A 23,172-nucleotide genomic window follows, 5' to 3' on the forward strand; every position below is an offset into this window, starting at 1 on the left:
CCTTTCGCCGTCTGCTAGTGAGTTATACGCAGAGAAGGCCATTCCTTACATCTGCTGCAACGGATTAAGTCTTTCTTTGCCTCCTAAAACTAATATAGTGAGCTACACGTGCTGACTTTGTAGATTGGCACCACCAGCTGCGGTATCACGCGACTCATCAATTAATGGGTGTGTCCAGTAAAACTGACGAACGTGTTTTTCCAGTGCCTGTTCACTGCGGTAGAACGAACTAGAACTGCTGCAGTATCACAGGTAATCAGTGTTCCTGATGTTGTTTCACCGTTTAGGTGGAGAAGACTGTGTATGCGTTTCGCTCAGTGCAACACCGTTTTTGCGATAGCTTTTTGCTGTGTTGCATGTCAGCTTTAGAATTGCTACCTCTAGGGAATAATGACATTCTTTCAATATGTGTCTGCAGCTACATTGAAAGATTTTCCAATTTCACCTGGGATCTTTAGAATTGCTTAATATGGAAATTTTGTGGTCCATTACATTCATAATGCGTTAATTATAAAACATCTAGCTTCTTTAACGGGAATCAAGATGCTCAAAAGTTGGAGCATTTTAGCTGTTTACATTTCCACACTTTTATCACATATCACACAGTACATAAAAATACAATTTGCTGCTTTCACAATCTAAAACAATAGTGGCCACTGATTTGCAGTGGTTCAAATATCAACCCAGCTAGTTAATCACCCTACAGTGGTTCAATACTTTTCATCCAGGACCCTAATGTTAGCAGGTGTTTCTTTTGCTGAGAATATCAATGTCAGTAGAACAAAATGGTTGGAAGTCTTATCAGATAATAATTTGCTTCTGCTGGCCACACAATGAGTATTCACTAAAAGTACTCAACAGCATTCATGATGGCCATGACATAAGAAGGCGTTCACATTGCATTCTAACCTGGACCAACCCATGTGCCAGCCCACCTTGTCTCAGCATGCTCAGCACAGCTTGATTACACTGCAGTTAATTTTGAACCATGCTGTACTGTACCCAGGTTAGATGGTAGTAAATAGGCAGGGGTTTAGATGTTTTACACATGTATACAATGCTAATCACATCACACTGTTGCTGATTTGCTCACATAATCCATACTATCTATGTTGACATTTAAGGATAATAACATCTTCACAATTTTGTTCTGGCCACTGTATGAAGCAACGTGTAGAAGTCTCTGTTGATATTCCTGTAGGAAAATGAAATTGTTAGACATGTTGACTACCTCACGTGATTTATAGGAAATAATTATAGCAAAATAATACATGGACAACTTCTAAGAATTTAAAGTGAAATATACCACTTTAGCATGGGCATTCAAAGGTACCGCTTGGGGTTTAACTCGCATATTACCTGGGCAATATCATGGGAACGCAATGTGCTCATAGCTTTGATGCCCAGCCAGTTAAAAGATACAATACATTTTTGACTCATTATATTGAGCAACAAAGTGTTTAACTATGGGTTTGGGTTTACATGTTAGGCTAGACTCAGTGTAGTTGCTAAGTTTCAACTAGTTGACAGTTACTAAGAAATGAATGGTCATTGTTTGGGTGATGCATGGATGTGTATTTCTGCTTACCACATGTCAGCCATTGAGCAGACCACAAAAGAGGACAACTAGATTTAAATAGGTGAGTAGCTTATAGTCCTAACTACTTAATTTAATATATTAACTTACAATAGCAGAGTTAGTAGGCTTAATGTAGTACTTACAAAATGCCAAAACTAAAAAACCGGATCCCACAATCTCAAATTTCTGGTGCTGTGTGTAAATCATAATGATGTATGAATAACGTTCTAATGGCTATTAGCCCATGCTACTAAACCATCAGATAGTTAGCTGACTTGTGGATGTAGATGGTTCAGGGACGTTTAATCATACATGTTGGAGTTTGTACAGATAATATGACTCCATCATGATCACTAAAACCAGAAACTGGCTCACAAGACAGCACAGAATATAGGTCAGTGGTGAAGCATAAATCTAATATATATTACCTCTAGTTGGAAAAGTGATTAGTTCAGACATAGATAGATAGATAGATAGATAGATAGATAGATAGATAGATAGATAGATAGATAGATAGATAGATAGATGTGGACAACATCCCTCAGATATTATGGAAATGTGTCTAGTTTTAAATACTGCATACTTGAAAAAAATTTGTATAGCTTTCTTGAAGGATTAAAATTTATGAAAAATATTTTGGTTAAGGTTTAAATTTTATGGCTTTGACAGGGTACATATTTATTGAACATCTGTGTTTAAAAGTGCATAACAATAATTGCTACTTATAATGGGCACTGATGTATAAAAGGAACAGGGTCAGCTCTGTAGTTCTTTTACCTATCAGGTGAGTGTGCCTAGAGTGATATATATCACTTATACCAAGACTGTATTGGGTTTTGCTGATATATACCCTTAGCCCACGGGCCTGCGGCCCTTATGCTTCGGGTGTATATATCAGCAAAATCCCTCACAGTTGTGGTATAACTATTACATAATACAGTGTTAAGGGGCAATATGAAGCCACTAATGCACTACTTGCATAACAGGCACCATTCATACATTGTATCTCCTTTGGTATGCCAATAAACCATGTGTTGGAAGTATTTTGGGCTTAGTTGTGCTCCACCCTCAACTAATATTTCCAAGGCATGGTGAAGATAAACAGTTTCTCATAAAGTGGGAAGAATTCATGTGATATTGAATATATAGCTACATACCTCATCTATGATACTGTCCATATCAACTCCATCATTTGATATTTTTTCCACAGCCCCGATATCGCCATCTATGATGGCATTCATCAACATCACTTTTTCCACCTAAGGATATCCATATACATGGAGCATACATGCACACTTGTACTGTTCTACATAAGGTATGCACATGGTAGTGTGTTGTTTGCTGGTGTGCCACACCGTGTGTATATTGACAGGAAAAAAGAAAACAGCATTTCCACGCATGCATAGCTCCATGGCCCCTTCTCCAAAGCACACCATTTTTGCATTGTAGCTGTCTGCAAAGTAGGGTGGGCCACACAGAAAATTTGATTAAATTCTCACCAACCATTTAGCCATGGGGGGTCGGGTTGCTTCAATTTCTTTTCTCACACTTTGTAAAAATAGTTATAAAATGTAAACATGTCGCTAACTCAATTGCTGTGAATTTTGGTGCGAATGGAGAGTGTATAAAGGTGAATAGAGGACAACCGACAACATTCTTATAAAAATGTGATGTTTTCTTACATCTCGACAATGAACGAATGTATTGTAGGTATGCATAGAAAATGTGAATCACAAAAAGTAGACCAGCTATGAGAGTTTCTCCAGAGGGATAGAGTCATTTACATGTATAACAGAGTAACTGGAAGGAGGAGCCTCATCCATAGTTCATGTGGCACAAGTTATAGTCTAAGCTGCATTTGCTACCTGTATTTTTGCATGGCATTCATTCATTCATTGTCAAAAATTCTTGGGCACATCACTATAATTTTATTATATTGATCATTTTTTGTTCAAATAAAATACGCGCATATCCTCTATTGAAGAACATATAAATGTTCCAAGTTTACTATGAATCTGATATAATATCCATGGTGTTGTGAAATATTTGTATAATAAAAAAACAGCTACAGGGTAAACTGAGCATGGTGTGCATTGGCTGATAACAATCATAGCAGTGCCTTATATCATCGTCATTACATCTGTAGATAAGAACAATGATATGTGTAAAAGCAAGCCTCAAAGCCAGTTTATGGTTGGCTTTGGGGTATTTAAATAACAAAAAGAAGTGAAATCCATGCAAAAATAGCTAAGCTGTATAAAAGGGTGCTGCTTTCAAAAGCCTGGGTGAAAAAAGTTGTGAAATCAAAGGTGGCAGCCATGAAAATTGCTGCAATGATGTTAATATAATTGAATTTAATAAAAGTCATTATAAAATGTATTCTCATTATCATTAACGCATGGCTGCCACTTTTGATTTCACAAAATTTTCATTTAAGATTTTGAAGGTCACACTCTTTTTTATATGCACAGCTTGGCTGTTTTTTTTTTTTTGTTTTTTTTTGCGTGGATTTAAAATACTCAAAGAAGTTTAATCTACAAAAAACCACAGCTGTAAAAATGTGTCTAGTGAAGAAAGGTGTGAAATCAAAGGTGATGGCCAAGAAATTGTTGCAGTAATGTTATACCTATAAATTATTGCAATTGTTCATTAGCATTGACATCACTGTAGCCATTTTCTTGACTGCCACCTTTGGTTTCACCACATTTTTCACCCAGGTTTTTGAAGGCTGCACCTGTGTGCTTTTGGTAAAGAAATTTCCATCCAATGTCCTTCATAGCCTAAGCAATGTTGTACAAAGTTCCTTGGACATGAATGTTGTAGTATTGAATGGTACACTGGATGTTGACTACACAATTTCTTTGATGGCAAAAAAAATCATTAAAATGTTCCAGATCAGGGACACATCCAGGGTTCCACAGAACTCGTTAATAACTATATGCTAATTGATGAGTTGCTGACAAGTTTTTTCCTAAAATTCAGCAAATTTTATTTGTCAAAGAAATACTTAATGCAAGACTTGTAATGCCAAAACAATTTTACCTCTCTTACTACAAAATAGATGAAATTTCTATTCCAGGAACATCTCCATATGCAATAATCAGATGGCTGCAGGTTCAAGGCTGCCCAGGTCCAGTCATGGATTTTTTCTTCTTTCTCCTACTTTTCAACATACTTAGTGAAGTTAATATAAACATCTTAGGCCTTTATAAGGCCTTCTGGTATACAGGCTCTGCCTTTACCAAGTACTTTAATCATAATAAAAAAACAACTACAGAATTAATTATTGTCTTGATCTTTTAGAGGACATATAAAAATTATTATCTATGTTTAATTTAAAGCTATAAAAGTTACTTAATTCTAAAGGCTTCAGTTGTATTTCTAAATGGTAAAATCAAACAGTGAAACATTAATTGATGGGGAGTGATTATTTATTTATTTTTATTTATTAAGGTTTTACAGCACAAGTGCTGAAGGTCTGTAGGACACCTGGTCCTACAGCCTATTTACTATGATTAATTCTCTTCGCCCACGCACGTGTTTTCGAGCACTGATCCGTCATTCTTGGTCGGATTTCAATCGGATCGGTACCATTCAATTCTAGAATTTGAGACAAATCTTATGATGCAGGATTGGTGGCGATTCGTTGAACTACGGAAAATACCCTTTAAACCACCGTAACTACCCTAGGAAGACACGAATTCGTCCATAACTTTCATGAGACCCTTATCGGGTTACCAGCCTTCCCCATCCCCCAGCCTACACTAGACTTTTCTCTCCCCTGTGGCCGACAGAACGAGAAACGTTAAAATCGAGGCCATAAAATTTTCAAACACAAACTCCTCCCAGGTTTTTCCCCCGATTAGCTTCAAACTCGCTAAATCAACTAAGGTAAATGCGGGTATTTCCGGACAGCGCACAATTCCGGACACTTCGTGTATAGCACCCAAGAATGAATCAACTAGAACACACTTTTCGATTTTTATAATCCCTATAAGAATAGCTATTCACAGCAGAAATTTCAAGGCAATTCGTTGTTTCGTTCCTCGGCTAGCTTGATAAAGGTACCAAAGTGTCCGGAATTGTACGCTGTCCGGAAATACCCGCATTTACCTTACCCGTCCAAATCAATGTGTCATAAGGTGGTTTTCGTGTCTATCATTACGTGCTAACTTTGGTTGCGAGATACTTATCACTGTCAATGGCCATTATAAGTTTACGATACGCGTATACGGCATCCCGGTATACACGCGTTGCCAATAGAAATCAGATGACGTCACGGTTATAATTTAATATCTCAAAGCTTACAGTGAGATAGGATCAATCACTTTAGCGAATTTGATCATGTGATCTGGTGTGTACGCTATCATCCAGCAACTAAAAAAAATTTTTTTTTAACACACCCACCAGTATAAAAGGAGAGTTTTCGTAGTGGGTGTGGCAAGTCTACGAGCTATGATCGGGCTACTTGACAGTGTACAGAAGGAAGACTCGCCGGGTATACACACTCTGCACCCTGCTGTGCTGTCCACTACAAGGATAGAGAAGTGTCAGCTACTGCGACACGAATGCAAGCATGACAGGGACTACAGACAGACCTAAAACGGAGGATTACCAGCAACACCACTGTAAGGGAGAAGGAAACAGTCGTAGTAGGGGTGGCAATTTAACGAGCTATGATCACTCCAATTAGGCTACCTAACAGACTACACAAGGAAGATTCGCCATTATGAGAGATACAGAACGGAAGATTACGTTCAACTACTCTAATAAAACATACATCTACCTTACCAGGCTTCGAATCGTGGACAACATCATGAAGTGACTGTTGCAGTCTTCAATGTGTAGGGAGACATAAGATACGTTTTCATTCCTTGGTAACTCCACAGGGACAGCTGAAACTTCTAGAAGCTCTATTACTTAGGCCCCTATTTGGTGATTATTAGTTTCTCATCCAGCCTTTCTAATTATTATGATGCGGGCGGGAGGGTATTACCATTATGCCATTATTTTCACATTGATGTACAGACCTTGTCCAAATTGTCTTTCTTTCTTACTACAAACATTTCCTTCAACAGCTGATTCTGCTTTTTGTGATCGTCAACTGTTTTTCGACAGTCAACTGAAAGCGAAGTCGATAGAACACGATTGCAACTGGCACTGCAGCAATTTGCTAAGGAAAACAACAATTCTCCTGGCGATATATAGCGAATTGTAGCGTTCATCAACAAAAAATTATAAGTTTGGCATCACGTGTTCTTCTGAGCATGCACAGAGTCAGTGAATAATGGCTTACCATGCGGTAGCTTGAGAAGGATGCGGGCGGTGGATGAGAAACTAATAATCACCGAATAGGGGCCTTATCTCTGTTGAACTACCCTAATAGAACATACATCGCGATATCTACCCTAATAGAACACACACAACCTCTCTACCAACAATCAATCAGTCAATCTCTCTAGAAACCACTCTTCATATGAAGGATTCATCTTGGTAATGCACCTTGATTCAGAAAGCAACAAAAGAACTCTTCTCTATCCAAATCCACATGGTTGTGTTGACCTTGCTCAGTACAGCTGATATAATACTGTACTGCATACACACTTGGTCATGCGATAAGTAAACATTACACTACCATGACTAGGATGTAGATATAAAACTACAATTCAGTTACTCAAATTGACTACATAAATATACAAAATGAATGTGCCAAATGCAAGTTGAATTAGAACATAGCTCATTGTGGTGATGCACCAACTATTGGTAAATTGATCCTCATACCACACTCAAAGACTTTGTTAGTTCATGCAACATCATCAAAGTTGAGTACATCCCTGCCATTCAAAACTAATCTTTTTCATGGTTGTAATGGGACACATCTTGATACGCCACCTTCATGAGAACTGTGTTCTGCATGAGTACTGTACAGATGTGCAGAAATTCCAGTGCACAAAGCCACCAACATTATAACTCACACACTGCCACACACAATTGAGGAAATTATGTATACACATCAGTAGCTATGTGTAATCACGTCTTTGTTGGTATGTAATGATGTGAACTCCTTGCTCATTAGTAATGTTCAAATTTAAGTGTATTCACACAATAGGACATAACAATTGTCTTAGTATCATGCGCATTTTGCGCGGGTACCACTAGTTACTATGAACTGTAGACTGAAACTACTATTATGTACCATGCTCCCCATTTTTTAAAGTCTGCCTGTGACTATCATGAAGTGATAAAGCTTCCACAATCCTTGAACTAATACAGAGAACATACAATTACTTGACCACTGATCAGTGTTATGGCTAGCTGAATCCAGTTTGATCACACCTAGAATTTAATTCTGAATCCTTAAATGTAAATACTACAGTATTTTAGTGTATATGCAGACACTACATGGCTAATATGTAGCTCTTGTAGATGAACGTCTCAAGATCACAATAGGGCTGAAACAAATAGTGATTTAACTATCTGGATATCCCAAATAAAATCTTTCTGAGCATCCTAAGGATAGCAACATCATCACTTGCTGGAAAGCTACGTAATTATACATTTTGTCATGACACACTCTTTGCTTTGCTCACTATTTACGTTACGTTTTTGGTCACATAGAAATTGAATCTCAAAAACAACAAAATCCTGTTTTAACACAGCCATATGCCAGCATCCTCATATCCATCTATAAACAACATTGATATATCACCAAATGGGGTTTTCAAAATACTATCTGAGTTGGATCCCTATAAATCCCCTGGCCCTGATGCTATCTCTGGACATTTAGTAAAACAAACTGCTGCTGAAATTACTCCGATGCTGACCCATCTCTTTCAACAATCTTTGTCCGCTGGTGTGGTCCCTAGACAATGGAAACTAGCACATGTCACTCCCATTTTCAAATCTGGCAAAAGATCTGTCCCACAAAACTACCGACCAGTATCTCTGACATCAATCATTTGCAAAGCAATGGAACATATACTCACAAGTCAAATTATGAAACACTTGGAAGCTCATGATATCTTAGTCCCCTGTCAATTCGGCTTTAGATCAAGGCATTCCTGTGAATCGCAGTTGCTTACTGTTACTGATGACTTTGCAAAAGCATTGAATAATAAACTCCAAGTAGATGTTGGTATACTAGACTTGTCCAAAGCATTTGATAAAGTTCCACATAAAAGACTGCTAAGCAAAATTGAATTCTATGGCATTAGAGGCAAGATTTTGGCTAGAGTCTTTCTTGAGCAATCGCTACCAACAAGTTGTCGTAGATGGTTCCTTTTCTAATTATTGTAAAGTCACATCGGGAGTACCACAAGGCTCAGTTTTGGGTCCTACCTTGTTCTTACTGTACATAAATGATATAACTGAGGGTATTAGTAGCCAAATGAAACTCTTTGTAGATGATTGCTTAATATACAAAGTTATTCACAGTTCAACAGACCATCAAACACTCCAACAAGACTTGACAATACTGTCAAAGTGGGCAGATAAATGGCAAATGGCTTTTAACATCAGCAAATGTAAGATAATGCAAATTTCAAATCACCATAGCAAAAGTTTATTTTCGTATGTAATGAATGGCACCTCACTGGCAGTTACAGAACAACATTTGTATCTTGGAGTAAAGTTACATCACAGACTTTCATGGAAGCCACATATAGATTACATCTGCAATAGGGCAAACAGAGCTGTTGGTTTTCTGCGACGAAATCTTCAGCATTGTCCTAGCCATCTACGTGAGCTAGCATATAAACAATTTGTCTTGCCTATTTTAGAGTATTGTTCCCCAATATGGGGTCCATATCACCAAACCAACATAAATCAATTTGCAAGTAGAGATGGTCCAACATAGAGCTGCTCGTTTTGTCACAGGTCAACCATGGAGACGAAATAATAGAGACAGCATCACTAACATCCTTGAAAACTTGCAATGGCCTACACTACAAGAACGTCGCAAATCAGCTAGACTAGTTTTACTATATAAAGTACTACATGATTTATTAATTATACCGAACTGTTATCTCCAATTTAAATCTACTGTATTACGGACCCGACACTCACACAACTTTAAACTAGTACCTTACCAACCAAGAATTGATGTATATAAATATTCCTTCCTCCCAAGAACTGTACCAGAATGGAATAGATTAGATGATGAGATTATTGAGACTGACTGTGTTGAAGAATTTAAGCAAAAATTAGCCCCTTCTATGTATATAGTTAAGTAACTTATCGTAATTGTATATATTTTTATAGTTTATTATTGTAATTGTACATATGTATATAATTAAGTAACTTGTCGTAATTGTACATACTTATATAGTTAAGTAACTAATGGAAATTGTACACATGTAATTGCACATCAGCATTATACCCCTGGAGGGTCCTGCTGATTAACAATAAATAAATAAATAAATATGTTATATACACAAAAACATATAAACAGAATCACAACAACTACATGCAACTGAGTATGGTTTCCGTATACCACAGACCTTCTTTAAAAATCTTTGCAAGTGTTAACTTTGTTTCATCTACCAGGGGTCTAGTTTGTAATGATTTACAAGCTCTGAAAAATTACCTTCTTCACTTATTCCACAGCTAACATTACAATACAACCTAGAGTTCTAGTTGCTGGAACATAAAGGGCCATAACTTCAAAACCAAACATTGCCAGTTCAGTTTGCTTGCATGGCTATAAGACTCACCTGGCATAATGTATAAATAGCTGCATAGTAATCAAGCAGTTATACAATTGTAAGGCATCATTTCAATTGCCTGTTACCATCTTTGACTCATCCACTTGTTCGATCGTGCTTACTTAGCACAAGATGTCGCTTTATATCTTCATAGGCTTTCCAACTAGCTGGCTATAGTATATTGCAAGAGTTAATAATTGAGGAGAGAGAAGGGTATCTAACACAGAGCCTCTATATATCAGTAAAACAATAAGAAGTTTTATATCCCTACTCTGCATTTCCATTATGATATCTTGAGCACAGTAGGGATATGACATTTCTTATTGTTTTACTATGATCGTACACTATACTCCAGCTTGTTTCAGTACTTTTTATCGATGTGCTATGGTCCTTACTCTAGTTGAAAATTCCAATTTTTTGAGTACTTGTATACAAATGATTCTGTGTGAGTCAAAGGGATTCCTTCCATAAAACTCTAGTGCACTATATATGTCAAGATTGTTTTTAATCATCACCATTTCCTTGTTCTGGAAGAGTATACTTGTTAACACATTAATTTTGATTTGATGGAATCCCTTTGACTCACACAGAATCATTTGTTGAGGCTCTACATGTATGCAGCTAGTACTATGTTAGACACTCTCTGTTACTGCTTAGCTACATATAGGTGGCTTGTTTATTCTAGCTACTAATAATAACTACCCATTTGGTTGCTAGGTGATTATGCATTTTTGTAGCCCAGGGAAGTGACCACGAATACCGCTATTATATAATAGCGACTATCCCCTCTACCCACTAAACTTCATAACAACAATGCTCTATAACCATTAGTAATAACAACAGTGCTTGTATATGCAGCTTAATTACAGACATTCTTGAGATACAGACAATAAGTAGTATGCATGTGGTTACCAGAGAGAGGTTTCACTGTAGCTAACAATTATATTACTCCACTATATACGAATGGTAATGGCTTTGTACAGGGAGGTAAATTGGGCAAGACGAGGCAGTGTTCTGCTATGATAACGCTTATAGAATCAAACAAGGGTGAAAGTGAGGCATATAGTATATTGCAATACAAATACGTGCATGCATCAAATAATCACAGTGGAATAGCTAGCCTTCCAAATTACATTATTGAAGCAGAAACTTTAGAACTTTAGAACACTCTTAATTAAGATTTGTTGTACTTAAAAAAAAACTTTCTGAGAGTTACCCCTCCTGGATAGTCAGCTGTATTTTTGTCTTTCCAGTATAATCATAATCATACAATCAGTTAAAATAATTCGTCTGCTTTCGCCCAATGAGCCCATTTTGCATCGCCAAAATATGTTTACTACATTTTACCTTTATCATGACTTGGTTCCAGCTGTAAAAAAACTAGAAACAATGTTCATTTCGATTTCTGTGCAACAAAGTCTCTAAAGTCCCCACACTAAGTAGCCCATTTTTTCCAATTATGATATCATGCTACTACCAGTGTCATTGCCGGATATTGTCCATTATTTGGAAAGCCAAAAAGCAATAGCTATAATTATAACTATTACATAGCACATTATTCCCAACACTGTGTGACAATCTAGAAACTTTTCCAATGAAAAGTCAGTGAAAATTCAGGACAGCCCCTTTGACCTTCATTTAATGGTAGCTAGCTTATAGAGTCTAATTATTGTGGTAGAAAGTGACACTTGGCATAATTCACCACAAAGAGATCACTAGACTATGTTATCTAGCTACTTGCTGTAGTATAGCTCAGGCTACCACTGTACTGTCAGGTCTTTACGGCTGCCGCCGGCCATTTAGCTAACTGAATCTGGCTAGCGACGATCAATCACCCACATTAATGAATACCATTACCTTAGTTGGCAATCTCTTCTTCAGTGCTTCTTCATCTCCTCCAACTGTAACTGTAGCGGTCAAATCCGTCATTGTCGGCTTTGCAGTATCCGCAGTTTCAAATCGGCTCAGTGAAAGTTTAATCGTGATAGCTACCTCACCGCGGCGTTACGCAGACTCTGCTCGTCACTCAGCATGAAGTGAATTGGCTAAACTGAATGTATCGAATATTCATCGGTGAACCACCGAAATCCATCATGGGTATCATGCTTATATAAATATCCTGGGTTGCGGAGGGGGATATCATATTTTCATCCCGGTCGGCGGGTAATAAAAGCATCAACAGAAGCCAGCCAAGAGCTTGTTGACTTGGACCGTTGTCTCTTTGATAATTTCATGTTGTGCCTATATCACTTTAATCATATCTATACTACAGTGCCCGTGGTCGTACTGCCGCTAGATGCTAGCCTTCGCTACAAGGCGAGTTAGCTTTTTGTCCGTCACGACGCTTATCGATAAAAATCTCTAATGATAAGCGCCGTGACCGAGAAAAGCGGTCTGGCCACGTGAGACAGGTGAGTCATCTACGTCTGAGTACCGTATAGTCTAAATATTTCGAGGGGGGAAATTTCCGCTGATTTCGCGGTTTTGGGGATTATCAGCGAAAATTTTAGCCTTAAAATATTTAGACCTCCATATAGTTTAATCATTTTGGGAGTGTTTACAAATCCGCGAAAATTTTATTTTTAGCAACATTGCTCAACCTCGAAATATTTACCCCTCGAAATATTTAGGCTATACGTTATAGCCCCGCTTACATCGCTACAAAAGTTTCGCGGATTAACTATGGAAGCATGTTCAAAGTTTTATCGCTGTTAGTTCCCAGACTTCGGAATTTACACCCTCGGCTTTTTTGAGGGTAGGATCAAGAGTGTAGCTACTCTTGCGTAGCCACGAGACCGCTTTTTCTCCGTCACGGCATTTATCGATTACAGATCATAAGCGCCTTTGGTTTTTTTTTTTTTAACCTGGGCTTGATGGACTGCCCTTGCCTACCACCCCCAGCATATAAATGGCCTGTGCTGGACAAACCGGGACTTTCTTCTTCGGGTAGGCGCTTATAATCTCTAATCGATAAGCGCCGTGACGGAGAAAAAGCGGTCTGGCCACGCGAGACACGGTGTAGCCAGGATTACTACTGTATAGCCTAATATTTCGAGGGGAAAATTTTTCGAGGTTAAGCAATGTTGCTAAAAATAAAATTTTCGCGGATTTGCAAACACCTCTCAAAATGTATTAAACTACCGTACGCAAGGAAATTTTGACGTAAGAAAAATTTGACGAATTCACACTTCAGCAGATTTGACGAATAAAATATTGACGAAAATCAAGAAATTGTAGACAAACCCTGTACTTTTAAAGGCGCTTATAAACAATTGACGAATTAAACCGATTCGTCAAATTTGTCAACTTTTTCTGACGTCAAAATTTCCTTGCGTACGGTATATGGAGGTTTAAATATTTCGAGGGTAAAATTTTCGCTGATAACACCCATAACCGCGAAATCATCGAAAATCCCCCCCCCCCTCGAAATATTTAGGTTATATATACGGCATCTGGAAGAAGGTTCAGATTAGATGTCTTAGGGGAACGCCTGGGTTTTCCCCTATACCATGTTTGAACTAAAATGATGCATACACAAAACGTGCCCTTTAATAGGGAGTAACATTAAAAGGTGTTTGTGCATCTAACTAGCTAAAATCTACACACTGCTGTTTATGTTGCAGCTCATAGCAATGGCGGATCCAGGATGGGGCATTTGGGGCAAATGCCCCCCCTCTCCACCTTGTGGAGGAGCCAGCCATGCTTCTGATTAAAACAGCTAGTAAATTTTATGTCAGGCCAACCAAGATCAGTTTAAAACTTACGAAAATATGCACATTTTACTAGCATTTATTACAAATTCACCTGAGAACAAAGCAAACGAAGTCAAACTAACTGTAAAATAGTCACCCAGCACCTTCGTGCGTACTAAGCACCTCTAAAAATAATTATCGTGTTGCTGTTATTTAAGACATTCAGAGCCTTTTAAACAGTTTTAAGACTTCACAACCATCTGAAAAGGCCAAAATGGCAAATATCAACAGTGAGACACCACTAAGAGGTGATTATTTGCTGCTTTAAAAAAGCAGCACCGAACTATAGAGAATATGGTTCTCCCATGCATGCAACCACCTACAACTTACCCTGTTTGTGCCCCTCCCCTAGCCAGCTTCTGGATCCGCCCCTGCATAGATACTATAAAACTACTAATTAATCTTTATTTTCAGATAGCATACTGGTGCCAACTTTCACTAGTATTAGGCATCACGTGAAATCAGCACACTGACGGCCAACTTCATTTCCAGGCACACTGAAGCTCTCCACACTTGAATCCGTGGTTTCGAAAATAAACATTATTCTTGGTCCTATACTGTTAAAAAGCCTGAGTGCATTTCAAACCAAAATTGTATGCATTGCATACTGAGTTGCTACACTAGAAGGTATGAAACAGATCTGCATGCATTACATACTAAAAATGTTAGCATATCAAACTAACATATTGGTATGAAATAACATACCCTGTGAGCATACCATGACGCCATAGCTCAGAGATATGCGCCTCTTATATGGGAAGATAAGCGCCTCTTATATGGAGCGTTTATGAATAGGCGCATACAAAAGCATTGGATGCGAGATGGGTTTGGGAGCTTGTTAGAAATTCTCGAGGGAAAGAGGTTGAAGGATCATGACGAGTCGAGTAAACTGAAACACAGAGTGAGTTCTTAGTATTTGATAAGCAACGGTTTCAGGAAACCATAGATTACAATTATAACTCCCCGTGACAAGTGTGGGTTAAATAAACTCTGGTTCGGTTCTAAGCCTTGTTCCAAGCTCCTTTATATGTTGTGTAACTGTTAGAGTTGATAATGAATACCATCAGTCTCATACCCAGACCCAGCTGGGACATTTTCAGTCAACCAGCTTTGGCATCCAATGAAAGTTTGGCTGAATCTTAGTGTAACATACTGACTTGTACATGCACACATTGTTATGTAACACTATATATAAGTTCACGCATGCGTAATTGTACTGTTGACCACGTTTAATGATATTCGTTGTTGTTGTGGCTCGAGACGTCAATTCGATGATTGTTACACTGGTGACAGGAGTGGGATTGCCTGAACTCTTCGTAAACAGCCAAACAAGTTGTGGTACCGTGGTGAATCAGTTGCGATAACGGTACCCGGACAGGCGAGTAGGCTTTATTTAGAGTTCAAGTTGTTTTCGTTTCCTGTATTGCTCTCAGGTTACAGAGATGGCACAGCAGTTTGATTTGCCGCTTCCAGAGATCACTGTGGAAGATTTCCAGAGGTCGTGGATACGATTTGAACTGGTCTCCGAAGCCAAGGAGTGGGACTAGGCTAAACGGAAGCTGATACTACCAAGTCTACTGCAGGGCAAGCTAGTAGATATTTATGTAAGCCTTGATGATACTACTCGTGGTAATTTGAAGCAATTAAAAAAGGCCCTGATGAAACAAGCTGGGCTGGTGAGAGACCCATTAATTGCAGGACAACTGTTTATGTCAAGGCATCAACTCCCGGGTGAGAAGGTTAGAGATTTTGTAGTGGAATTTAAAAAATTGTTTGTTGAATCTTACCCTACTGAAGCTCTCAGCTCTGCAATACTTCTGCAGCATTTCTTAACTGGTTTATCACCTCCTATTTGCCGCCAATTGCTCCTTAAGGGCCAACCCGGTACGCTCGATGAAGCTGTCAAGCATGCAACTGACACTGAGTATGCTCTTTCTTTTGAGTCTGCTCAGGAAGAGGTGCACAACATCAATGCAATCCACAAACAGCCAGCACAACAGAATGGTCAGTTGGAAATACTAATAGAGAAAATGACAAAACAGCTCGAAGCTTTGCAAACCAAACTTAAGCCACCTAGAGTATCTTATCATCAGCCTAGACCACCAAGGCAGCGGCTTTGTTGGACATGTGGGGAACCAGGACATCTACAAAGGGACTGTCCTTTAAACGAGGAGAGGTCAGCCCGGAAGGTGGGGGGTTGGCCGAGGCCTTAAATGAAATCCACCAAACACTTTCAGACACTGTACATATAAACTCAATTTTTTCTGTTAATGGTTGCATACATACTACACCTATTAAATTCATGCTGGATTCTGGTGCTGCTGTGTCAGTAGTAAGTCATCACATAGTTAGATATATCCCAATCACCGCTATAGAGACAATAGCAGTAGGTGCGAATGGCTCCCCCTTGGATGTCATTGGTCAAGTAAGTGCTGACATACTATTGGGTGAGTTTGTAACAAACCAGAAGTTCATTGTTGTTAGGAACTTGGCTGTAGACTGCTTACTTGGAGCAGATTTTTTGCGGACACATGGTGCAATATTAGATTGTTGCAACAACATCTTGTCATTTGGGGGTAACACTGGGACTTCTATTCCTATTGTGTTGAGCCAGAGAACTTCAGTTTCCCAATGTCCTGATACTGTGAATACTATCCTGCGTGCAGTGAGTGATATAGAAATACCAGGAAAGTCTATTCAGCTTTTGTCAGGAAGGGTTGAAGCCACCCACAAGAATGGAGTAACTGTCCTAATAGAGCCAACACCATCACTGCCAGCTCATCTTTATCTAGCTTGTTCCTTAGGTGTGATAGAAAATAACAACGTGACCATCCAGGTGATGAACACTAGCCCTTCCCTGTGACAATCTTTCAAGGAATGAGATTGGGTGCAGCAACACCAGAGGACAACATTTTATCTGTATCAATACAAGATTCAGCATCTCCAGAGGACCTGCCATATCCATCCAACAATCCACCTAGTTTTGACAACATCACTACTCCAGACTTAACTGCAAATGAACGTAACCAGTTACTAAATCTTCTGACAAAATTCCAGGGTATATTTGCACCAACCACAGGACCACAAGGCTGCACGTCAACAGTAAAACACTCCATCCCAACTATCGGGCCTCCTATCCGTCAACCCATGCGCCGTGTACCTGTGGCACTGAAAGACACTATCAACACTGAAGTTAACCGTATGTTAGAACAGAATGTAATTCGACCAATTTGCAGCCCATGGTCATCTCCTATGGTAATGGTGCAGAGGAAAGATGGCTCGTGGTGTTTCTGCATCGATTATCGGAAGTTAAATGCAGTTACACACGGTGATGCGTACCCGTTGCCCAGGATTGATTCTACTATTGACTCCTTAGCAGGATCTTGCTATTTTACCACCCTGGACCTAGCAGCAGGTTATTGGCAGGTTGGGTTGGAGGAAGATGACAAGGAAAAGACTGCTTTTTCAACCACGCTGGGTCACTTTGAGTTCAATGTCATGCCTTTCGGGCTTACAAACGCTCCAGCCACGTTCCAGCGCCTCATGGAGTGCACCCTTGCTGGCCTTACTCAGGAACAATGTTTGATATACCTGGATGATATTATTGTGTTTAGCTCATCTTTTTCAACTCACCTTGAACCGCTAGAGAATGTACTTGCAGCACTACAACATGCTAATCTACAATTAAAGTTATCCAAGTGCCTCTTTGCACAACGGGAAGTGAAGTACCTGGGACATACTGTATCTGCGGTAGGAGTAAAGCCAGACCCAAGGAAAATTGAGGCTGTATCACATTACCCAGTACCAACCAATGTTAAGGAGCTTAAGCAGTTTTTGGGCCTTACCAACTATTATCGCAAGTTCATATCTAACTATGCCCACATTGCAGACCCACTATACAAAATACTGCGGGGACCCAAGAAGTTGTTTAATTGGAGCACACCTTGCCAACAAGCATTTGATCACTTAAAGTCACGGTTGATACAACCTCCTATTCTGGGATACCCAGACTTTTCAATTCCATTTGTGCTTTATACCGATGCATCGGAACTAGCAATTGGTGCTGTGCTTAGCCAACATCAGAATGGAGGAGAAACAGTTATCTCCTATTGGAGCCGACAACTCACAAAACCAGAGCGTAATTATTCAACAATTGAACGGGAGGCATTAGCGGTTGTTGGAACTATTAAGGAGTTTTATCCCTACCTCTATGGCTTTACATTCAAATTGGTAACCGACCACAACCCACTAACCTCCCTCCGTAATGTCAAAGATGTTGGTGGTCGCCTTACAAGGTGGATGTTGTACTTGCAACAGTTTGATTTCACATGGGAGCACCGAGCAGGGAAGAATCACACAAACGCAGATGCCTTGTCTCGTGTTGCTCCATCAAATTCTGTGCTTGGAGTGTTCCATCAGTTTTCTCCTCCTATAGCTAACATCAAAACTGCCCAGCAAGCTGATAAGATGATCTCACCGATCATTTCTGCTCTGAATAGCGATTCCCCACTACCAGCAGATGTGGTCCCAGGCCTTAAGCATGCAGTTCTGGAAGATGGTGTATTGTGTAGACGTTTTTGCCCTTCGTCATCAGCACAGGGCCACCTACAGTTAGTTATCCCTGATACCTTAAAGAAAAGTGTCCTACAGCAACTTCACAACCAGTCAGGACACTTAGGAGTGCACAAAACTTTGGTAAAAATTAAAGAACGTTTTTACTGGCCAGGTTACGAAACTGACGTTACCAATTGGGTTCATGAATGTTCAGAGTGCCAGAAAAGAAACCAGCCACACATGACACCGCAAGCTCCACTTGAGACTATCACCAGCAACTACTCCTTTGAGAAATTGTCTTGGGACATTATGGGACCTCTACCACCAACTGTGAATGGTAACAAGTATATTGTAGTAGTGACTGACTTGTTCTCCAAATGGGTTGAAGCTTTCCCAGTAAAATCAACGGATACCAAAACCCTTACACGACTGCTTGTTGATGAAGTTGTCTGTAGATATGGTACACCTTTGTATCTCCACAGTGGCCAAGGTGCCAATTTGACAAGTAAACTGATGGAATCTGTGTGCAACCTACTTGGAATCGAACAAACTAGGACTAGCTCCTATCACCCCCAAGGCAATAGCCAAGTGGAACATTTTAACCGCATTCTTGAGGCCATGCTAGCTAAGGTTATTAGTGATCACCAACTGGATTGGGACACCCACCTCCCTAGAGTGTTGTTTGCATATAGAACCGCTATACATGAAACAACTGGCTTCACTCCCTTCCACATAACGTTTGGTCATTCCCCAGTTCTTCCAATTGAAGCATTCTTGGACTTCACACAACAGAGATGTGATGCAGTGACTACTATTCCATCCTTTTTAAATGAAGTCCATCAGTCATTACATAAGGCTTATTGAAGTGCCAGAACTCGCATTTCATTGGCCCACAAGCAGAATAAAGAGCGCTATGACAAGCAGAAACCGTTTGTCCCTTTCCAAGTTGGTGCAGGTGTGGCTGTTCATCCCAGTTGTGCAACGTGGTAAAACTAGGAAGTTTACATCACAGTGGAGAGGACCGTACACAGTCTTGGACAAAGTGAGTAAAGTTAACTATCGAATAAAGTTAGTAGGATCTTCTGCACAGCCCAAAGTGGTCCATCACAATCGACTTAAACTGTGTTATGGTACCCCACAACAAATTGCTGCTCCAGCCCCACAGTTACTATCCAATACTCAAGCACGACCCCTCTATTCTAACATAGTTCAACGGCCAGTCCACTCAGCAGTGGGAGGATATGCAACTTCATCCAATGGACCAGCTGTGAATCCTTGTAACAATTCAACTGTAACTCTATCAAGCACTTCGTCTGGTGATACCACGACCTCTGCTATAACCAGTTCATCTCGCCCTCAACGCCAAAGACGAGCCCCTTGTAGATATGATGACTTTGTACCTCCATAACTTGTGAGGACACAAGACCTGGAGGGGGAATAATGTAACATACTGACTTGTACATGCACACATTGTTATGTAACACTATATATAAGTTCACGCATGCGTAATTGTACTGTTGACCACGTTTAATGATATTCATTGTTGTTGCGGCTCGAGACGTCAATTCGACGATTGTCACATTAGTCAATCGAATTTAAATTTGGTCCGTGTTGACTAACTTAATGCATGCATTTACAATGAAACTGCATTGCTTTGGTAACTTCAAATAAATTCTCTGTTCCAGTCCACTGCCGGCATCCGTGTCACTAATAATATTATAATTCTTCCGTTTTTTCTTGCATACTGAACAGTTTCAATTTTATAATGTGTCAGCTCACGTGTCAGTGTGCATTGAGTCTCTACAAATTTACATTTTGGTCTACCTACAACTTAATTTTATGCTGGCTATGCTCAGGAAAAGCTACCAATTTTATAATGGAAATGGACTGCTCGCTTGCATAAATGTATGCCCAGTGGAGGATGGGAAACAGAGTCTTTATTTAGAGTGGCCTTATGCTTGGAGCAGTCATGCACTTTTGTAATATAAGTACATCTTAGCAATGGTGCAACTAGCCATTCAGCCCTTGGTAGCCACTGAAGTACTGCAGGTGAGTGTTAATGATACACCGGTTTCTGTCTAGTTACAGTAGAGGGTAACTGTATGGAATCTTTTAAAACTGCATGTTGGCTATTTGCTACATTAATATAATTTGCTATTCTGCTCTACGGCTTTTATTATACAAACAGGAGCTAGCTGGAGTTGGCTATAATAATGCCTATTGGTAGACCCATTTAGATGCTAATAATGGTCCAGCCATTTAGTCAAACAAAATCAGTCTGGCTAGACCAGTTTGATATCCAAATTTAGTCCGGCTAATTACCTATATTCAAAACACTTGATTAACCAGATTGTTTTTCATGTATTGCCACACAAAATTGATGGTGTGTGCAATAGTTGTGTGTCGCACACGCATTGTCACACCAAAGGCTGATGTCTGTTAAAACTATAAATACTTGAAACAGGAATTTATTGTGGTTATGATGTTATCTACTCTGGTGACTAATACCGTGGTAATGAGATTGGCCATAATTTGAGGTAATACAGTAGCCATAGGATGTAGCTAGCTATAATTATACAGTTGCTATGTAGTACTCTAATGTAACAATGCTATGCTGTTCAATGCTACAAAATGCATAGTATTAGTGTTCTGTACCAATATGTATTTTGATGGTGATATGGTGGTACTAATTAATTGTACTTGTAATTAAGAGGCACCATCCATTGTATTAAGACTTGCAATACAACAGTTGTGTTTGGAAAGGAAGGAAAAATGGTTCTATAGGTTCTATATTGTCTTGTTTTGTTGACACTTTAGTGTACATAATGGAATGCAGCCTGTCTAATGTGTTAGGTAAGATTGTTAGACAGTTTGTCTCCTGGTTGCCATGCTACCAAGTTTAATGTTTGCGGTGTCAAATTCTAACAATGTACCGGCTGATATTCCCCAATGAAACTTGATGAATATACATAATTATACAGTGGTGGATGGTTTCATTTTTTTATGTCTGCTGTGATGTGCTGTTTATCAATTCCATTGCAACACACTTGTATGTATCGCACACTAAGCAACCACATGCAGTGCTCGAATTGAGGGTATATGGGGGTATACGAAGTATACCTTGATAACAATTTTTGTAAATTAGTATACCTTGATAGCCTAGCTAAGTATAAGGTAGCTACAGTACTCCTCAGCAAAGAACATCCATGAAACATTAGTTAGTACATAGTAATACATATTCTTACTTGGTGTAACATGATTCTCGAGCCAATTGATCCCCCGGAGGAAGCTAATCCCACTATCCTCAAAAATTCCTTTAGTGAGGTGTACATTAATTAGAATTAAACAAGTGATAGTTGATTTTGCAAGTATGCAATCTCCTATAGCCAGATTTATATGTAGAACTATATTATCTACCCCCTCTACTGTAGACCGAAAGGTAGCAAATTAAAGCAGTAAAGAAGAGTCATATAATGATGGTAGTGTATGTACAGAGTAAGTACCAATTAACAGTGACACATTTACTTAGTTGGAGTCGGAAATGTGGATGGATAAAAAACTTTCCCACCTTGGCTTATTTGTCTAAATCATAAATTGGGTTGTAAAGAGGTAATTATTATCTTTAGGTTTAGCTAGATGCTGCAAAGAGTATTCACGTTTCTCGTGAATGGCAGTCAAAATTACTATCAATATCATTCCAAAAAGTAAATTTTTCAAAATTTCCTTATACTGCATTGAATTAGCTATAGTTTCATAAACATTTATTCAAATCACTACCAAATTCAATCTCAAAAAGTTAATTATTTAAAATTGAGTAACTGAAATGAGTAAGCAGTGTGACGGTGAGTAAGCAGTGTGACAGTCGGACGGACAGCATTTTAGCTTTATATAATAATAGATTGTTTGCTCAAAACTTTGGCAAAAGGCCACCTTGCTGTATATAGTGACTTCATGCATACTTAGGTCTACATTTTGTACTTCACATAATGTACATGTGGTCAGTGCTCGAATTGCAAATTTATAAGAAGGTATACTATCAAGGGAAGACCCAGGATTTTGCTAAGGGGAGGGGGGAAACAGGTAGAAGTCATTCCACAGTGTGCAAAAGCACACTCTGCGAAATGTAAAGCGTGAGTTTTGTAGGGGAGGTCTGGGGGCATGGTCCCCCAGGAAATTTTGAAAATTAACATTCTGATATTGAATTTTGTGGCAATATTGACTGAACTTTGTCGATAGTTCAACACTGGAAGTATGAATACTAACAGTATAGCTACTGAGCTAGAAAGCAAAATTATAGTTATAGTGTAAAGGCCTAGGCTGCTCCCCATAGAAATTTTGAAAAATTAACATTCTGATATTATATTTTGGTGGCTATCTTGGCTAAAATTTGCTAAGTTCAACACTGGAAGAAGTATGAATGCTAATAGTAGCTATATACTGAGCTACATAACAGAATTGGTTAGTATAGTATATCAATAAAATTTTAAATAATTAACTTTTTGAGATTGAATTTGGTAGTGATTTTGAATAAATGTTTATGAAACTATAGCTAATTCAATGCAGTATAAGGAAATTTTGAAAAATT

General features: G+C 39.0%; 3 protein-coding genes across 7 annotated transcripts in view; 1 reads left to right on the forward strand and 2 right to left on the reverse strand.

The window, feature by feature from the left end:
* Positions 1-303, reverse strand: part of LOC136259067 (uncharacterized) — a 9,136-nt gene extending 8,833 nt beyond the window's left edge. Inside the window, exon 1 of one of the 2 annotated variants that reach the window (XM_066052485.1) lies at positions 1-303. This exon is cut by the window's left edge and continues 7 nt beyond it. The gene's annotated coding sequence lies outside the window, so the exon portion shown is untranslated. The other variant, XM_066052486.1, reaches the window with a different exon arrangement.
* Positions 1-12,450, reverse strand: part of LOC136259066 (uncharacterized) — a 36,184-nt gene extending 23,734 nt beyond the window's left edge. Inside the window, exons 1-3 of one of the 2 annotated variants that reach the window (XM_066052479.1) lie at positions 12,139-12,450; positions 2,737-2,838; positions 1,094-1,195 (exon numbers count right to left, since the gene is read on the reverse strand). In XM_066052479.1, the coding sequence (XP_065908551.1) occupies positions 1,094-1,195; positions 2,737-2,838; positions 12,139-12,210 (276 nt within the window). In that variant the 5' untranslated portion in view covers positions 12,211-12,450. The remainder of the gene's footprint in view (positions 1-1,093; positions 1,196-2,736; positions 2,839-12,138) is intronic. The other variant, XM_066052478.1, reaches the window with a different exon arrangement.
* Positions 12,451-14,757: 2,307 nt separating this feature from the next.
* The window catches only part of LOC136257582 (uncharacterized), a 16,392-nt gene continuing 7,977 nt past the window's right edge, over positions 14,758-23,172 (forward strand). For 2 of the 3 annotated variants that reach the window (XM_066050815.1, XM_066050818.1), the window contains exon 1: positions 14,758-14,934. The gene's annotated coding sequence lies outside the window, so the exon portion shown is untranslated. Of the gene's footprint in view, positions 14,935-20,444; positions 20,637-23,172 lie in introns of those variants that run through there. The other variant, XM_066050817.1, reaches the window with a different exon arrangement.

Source organism: Dysidea avara, chromosome 6, assembly GCF_963678975.1.
Source record: "Dysidea avara chromosome 6, odDysAvar1.4, whole genome shotgun sequence".
In the NCBI taxonomy this organism is placed as follows: Eukaryota; Metazoa; Porifera; class Demospongiae; order Dictyoceratida; family Dysideidae; genus Dysidea; species Dysidea avara.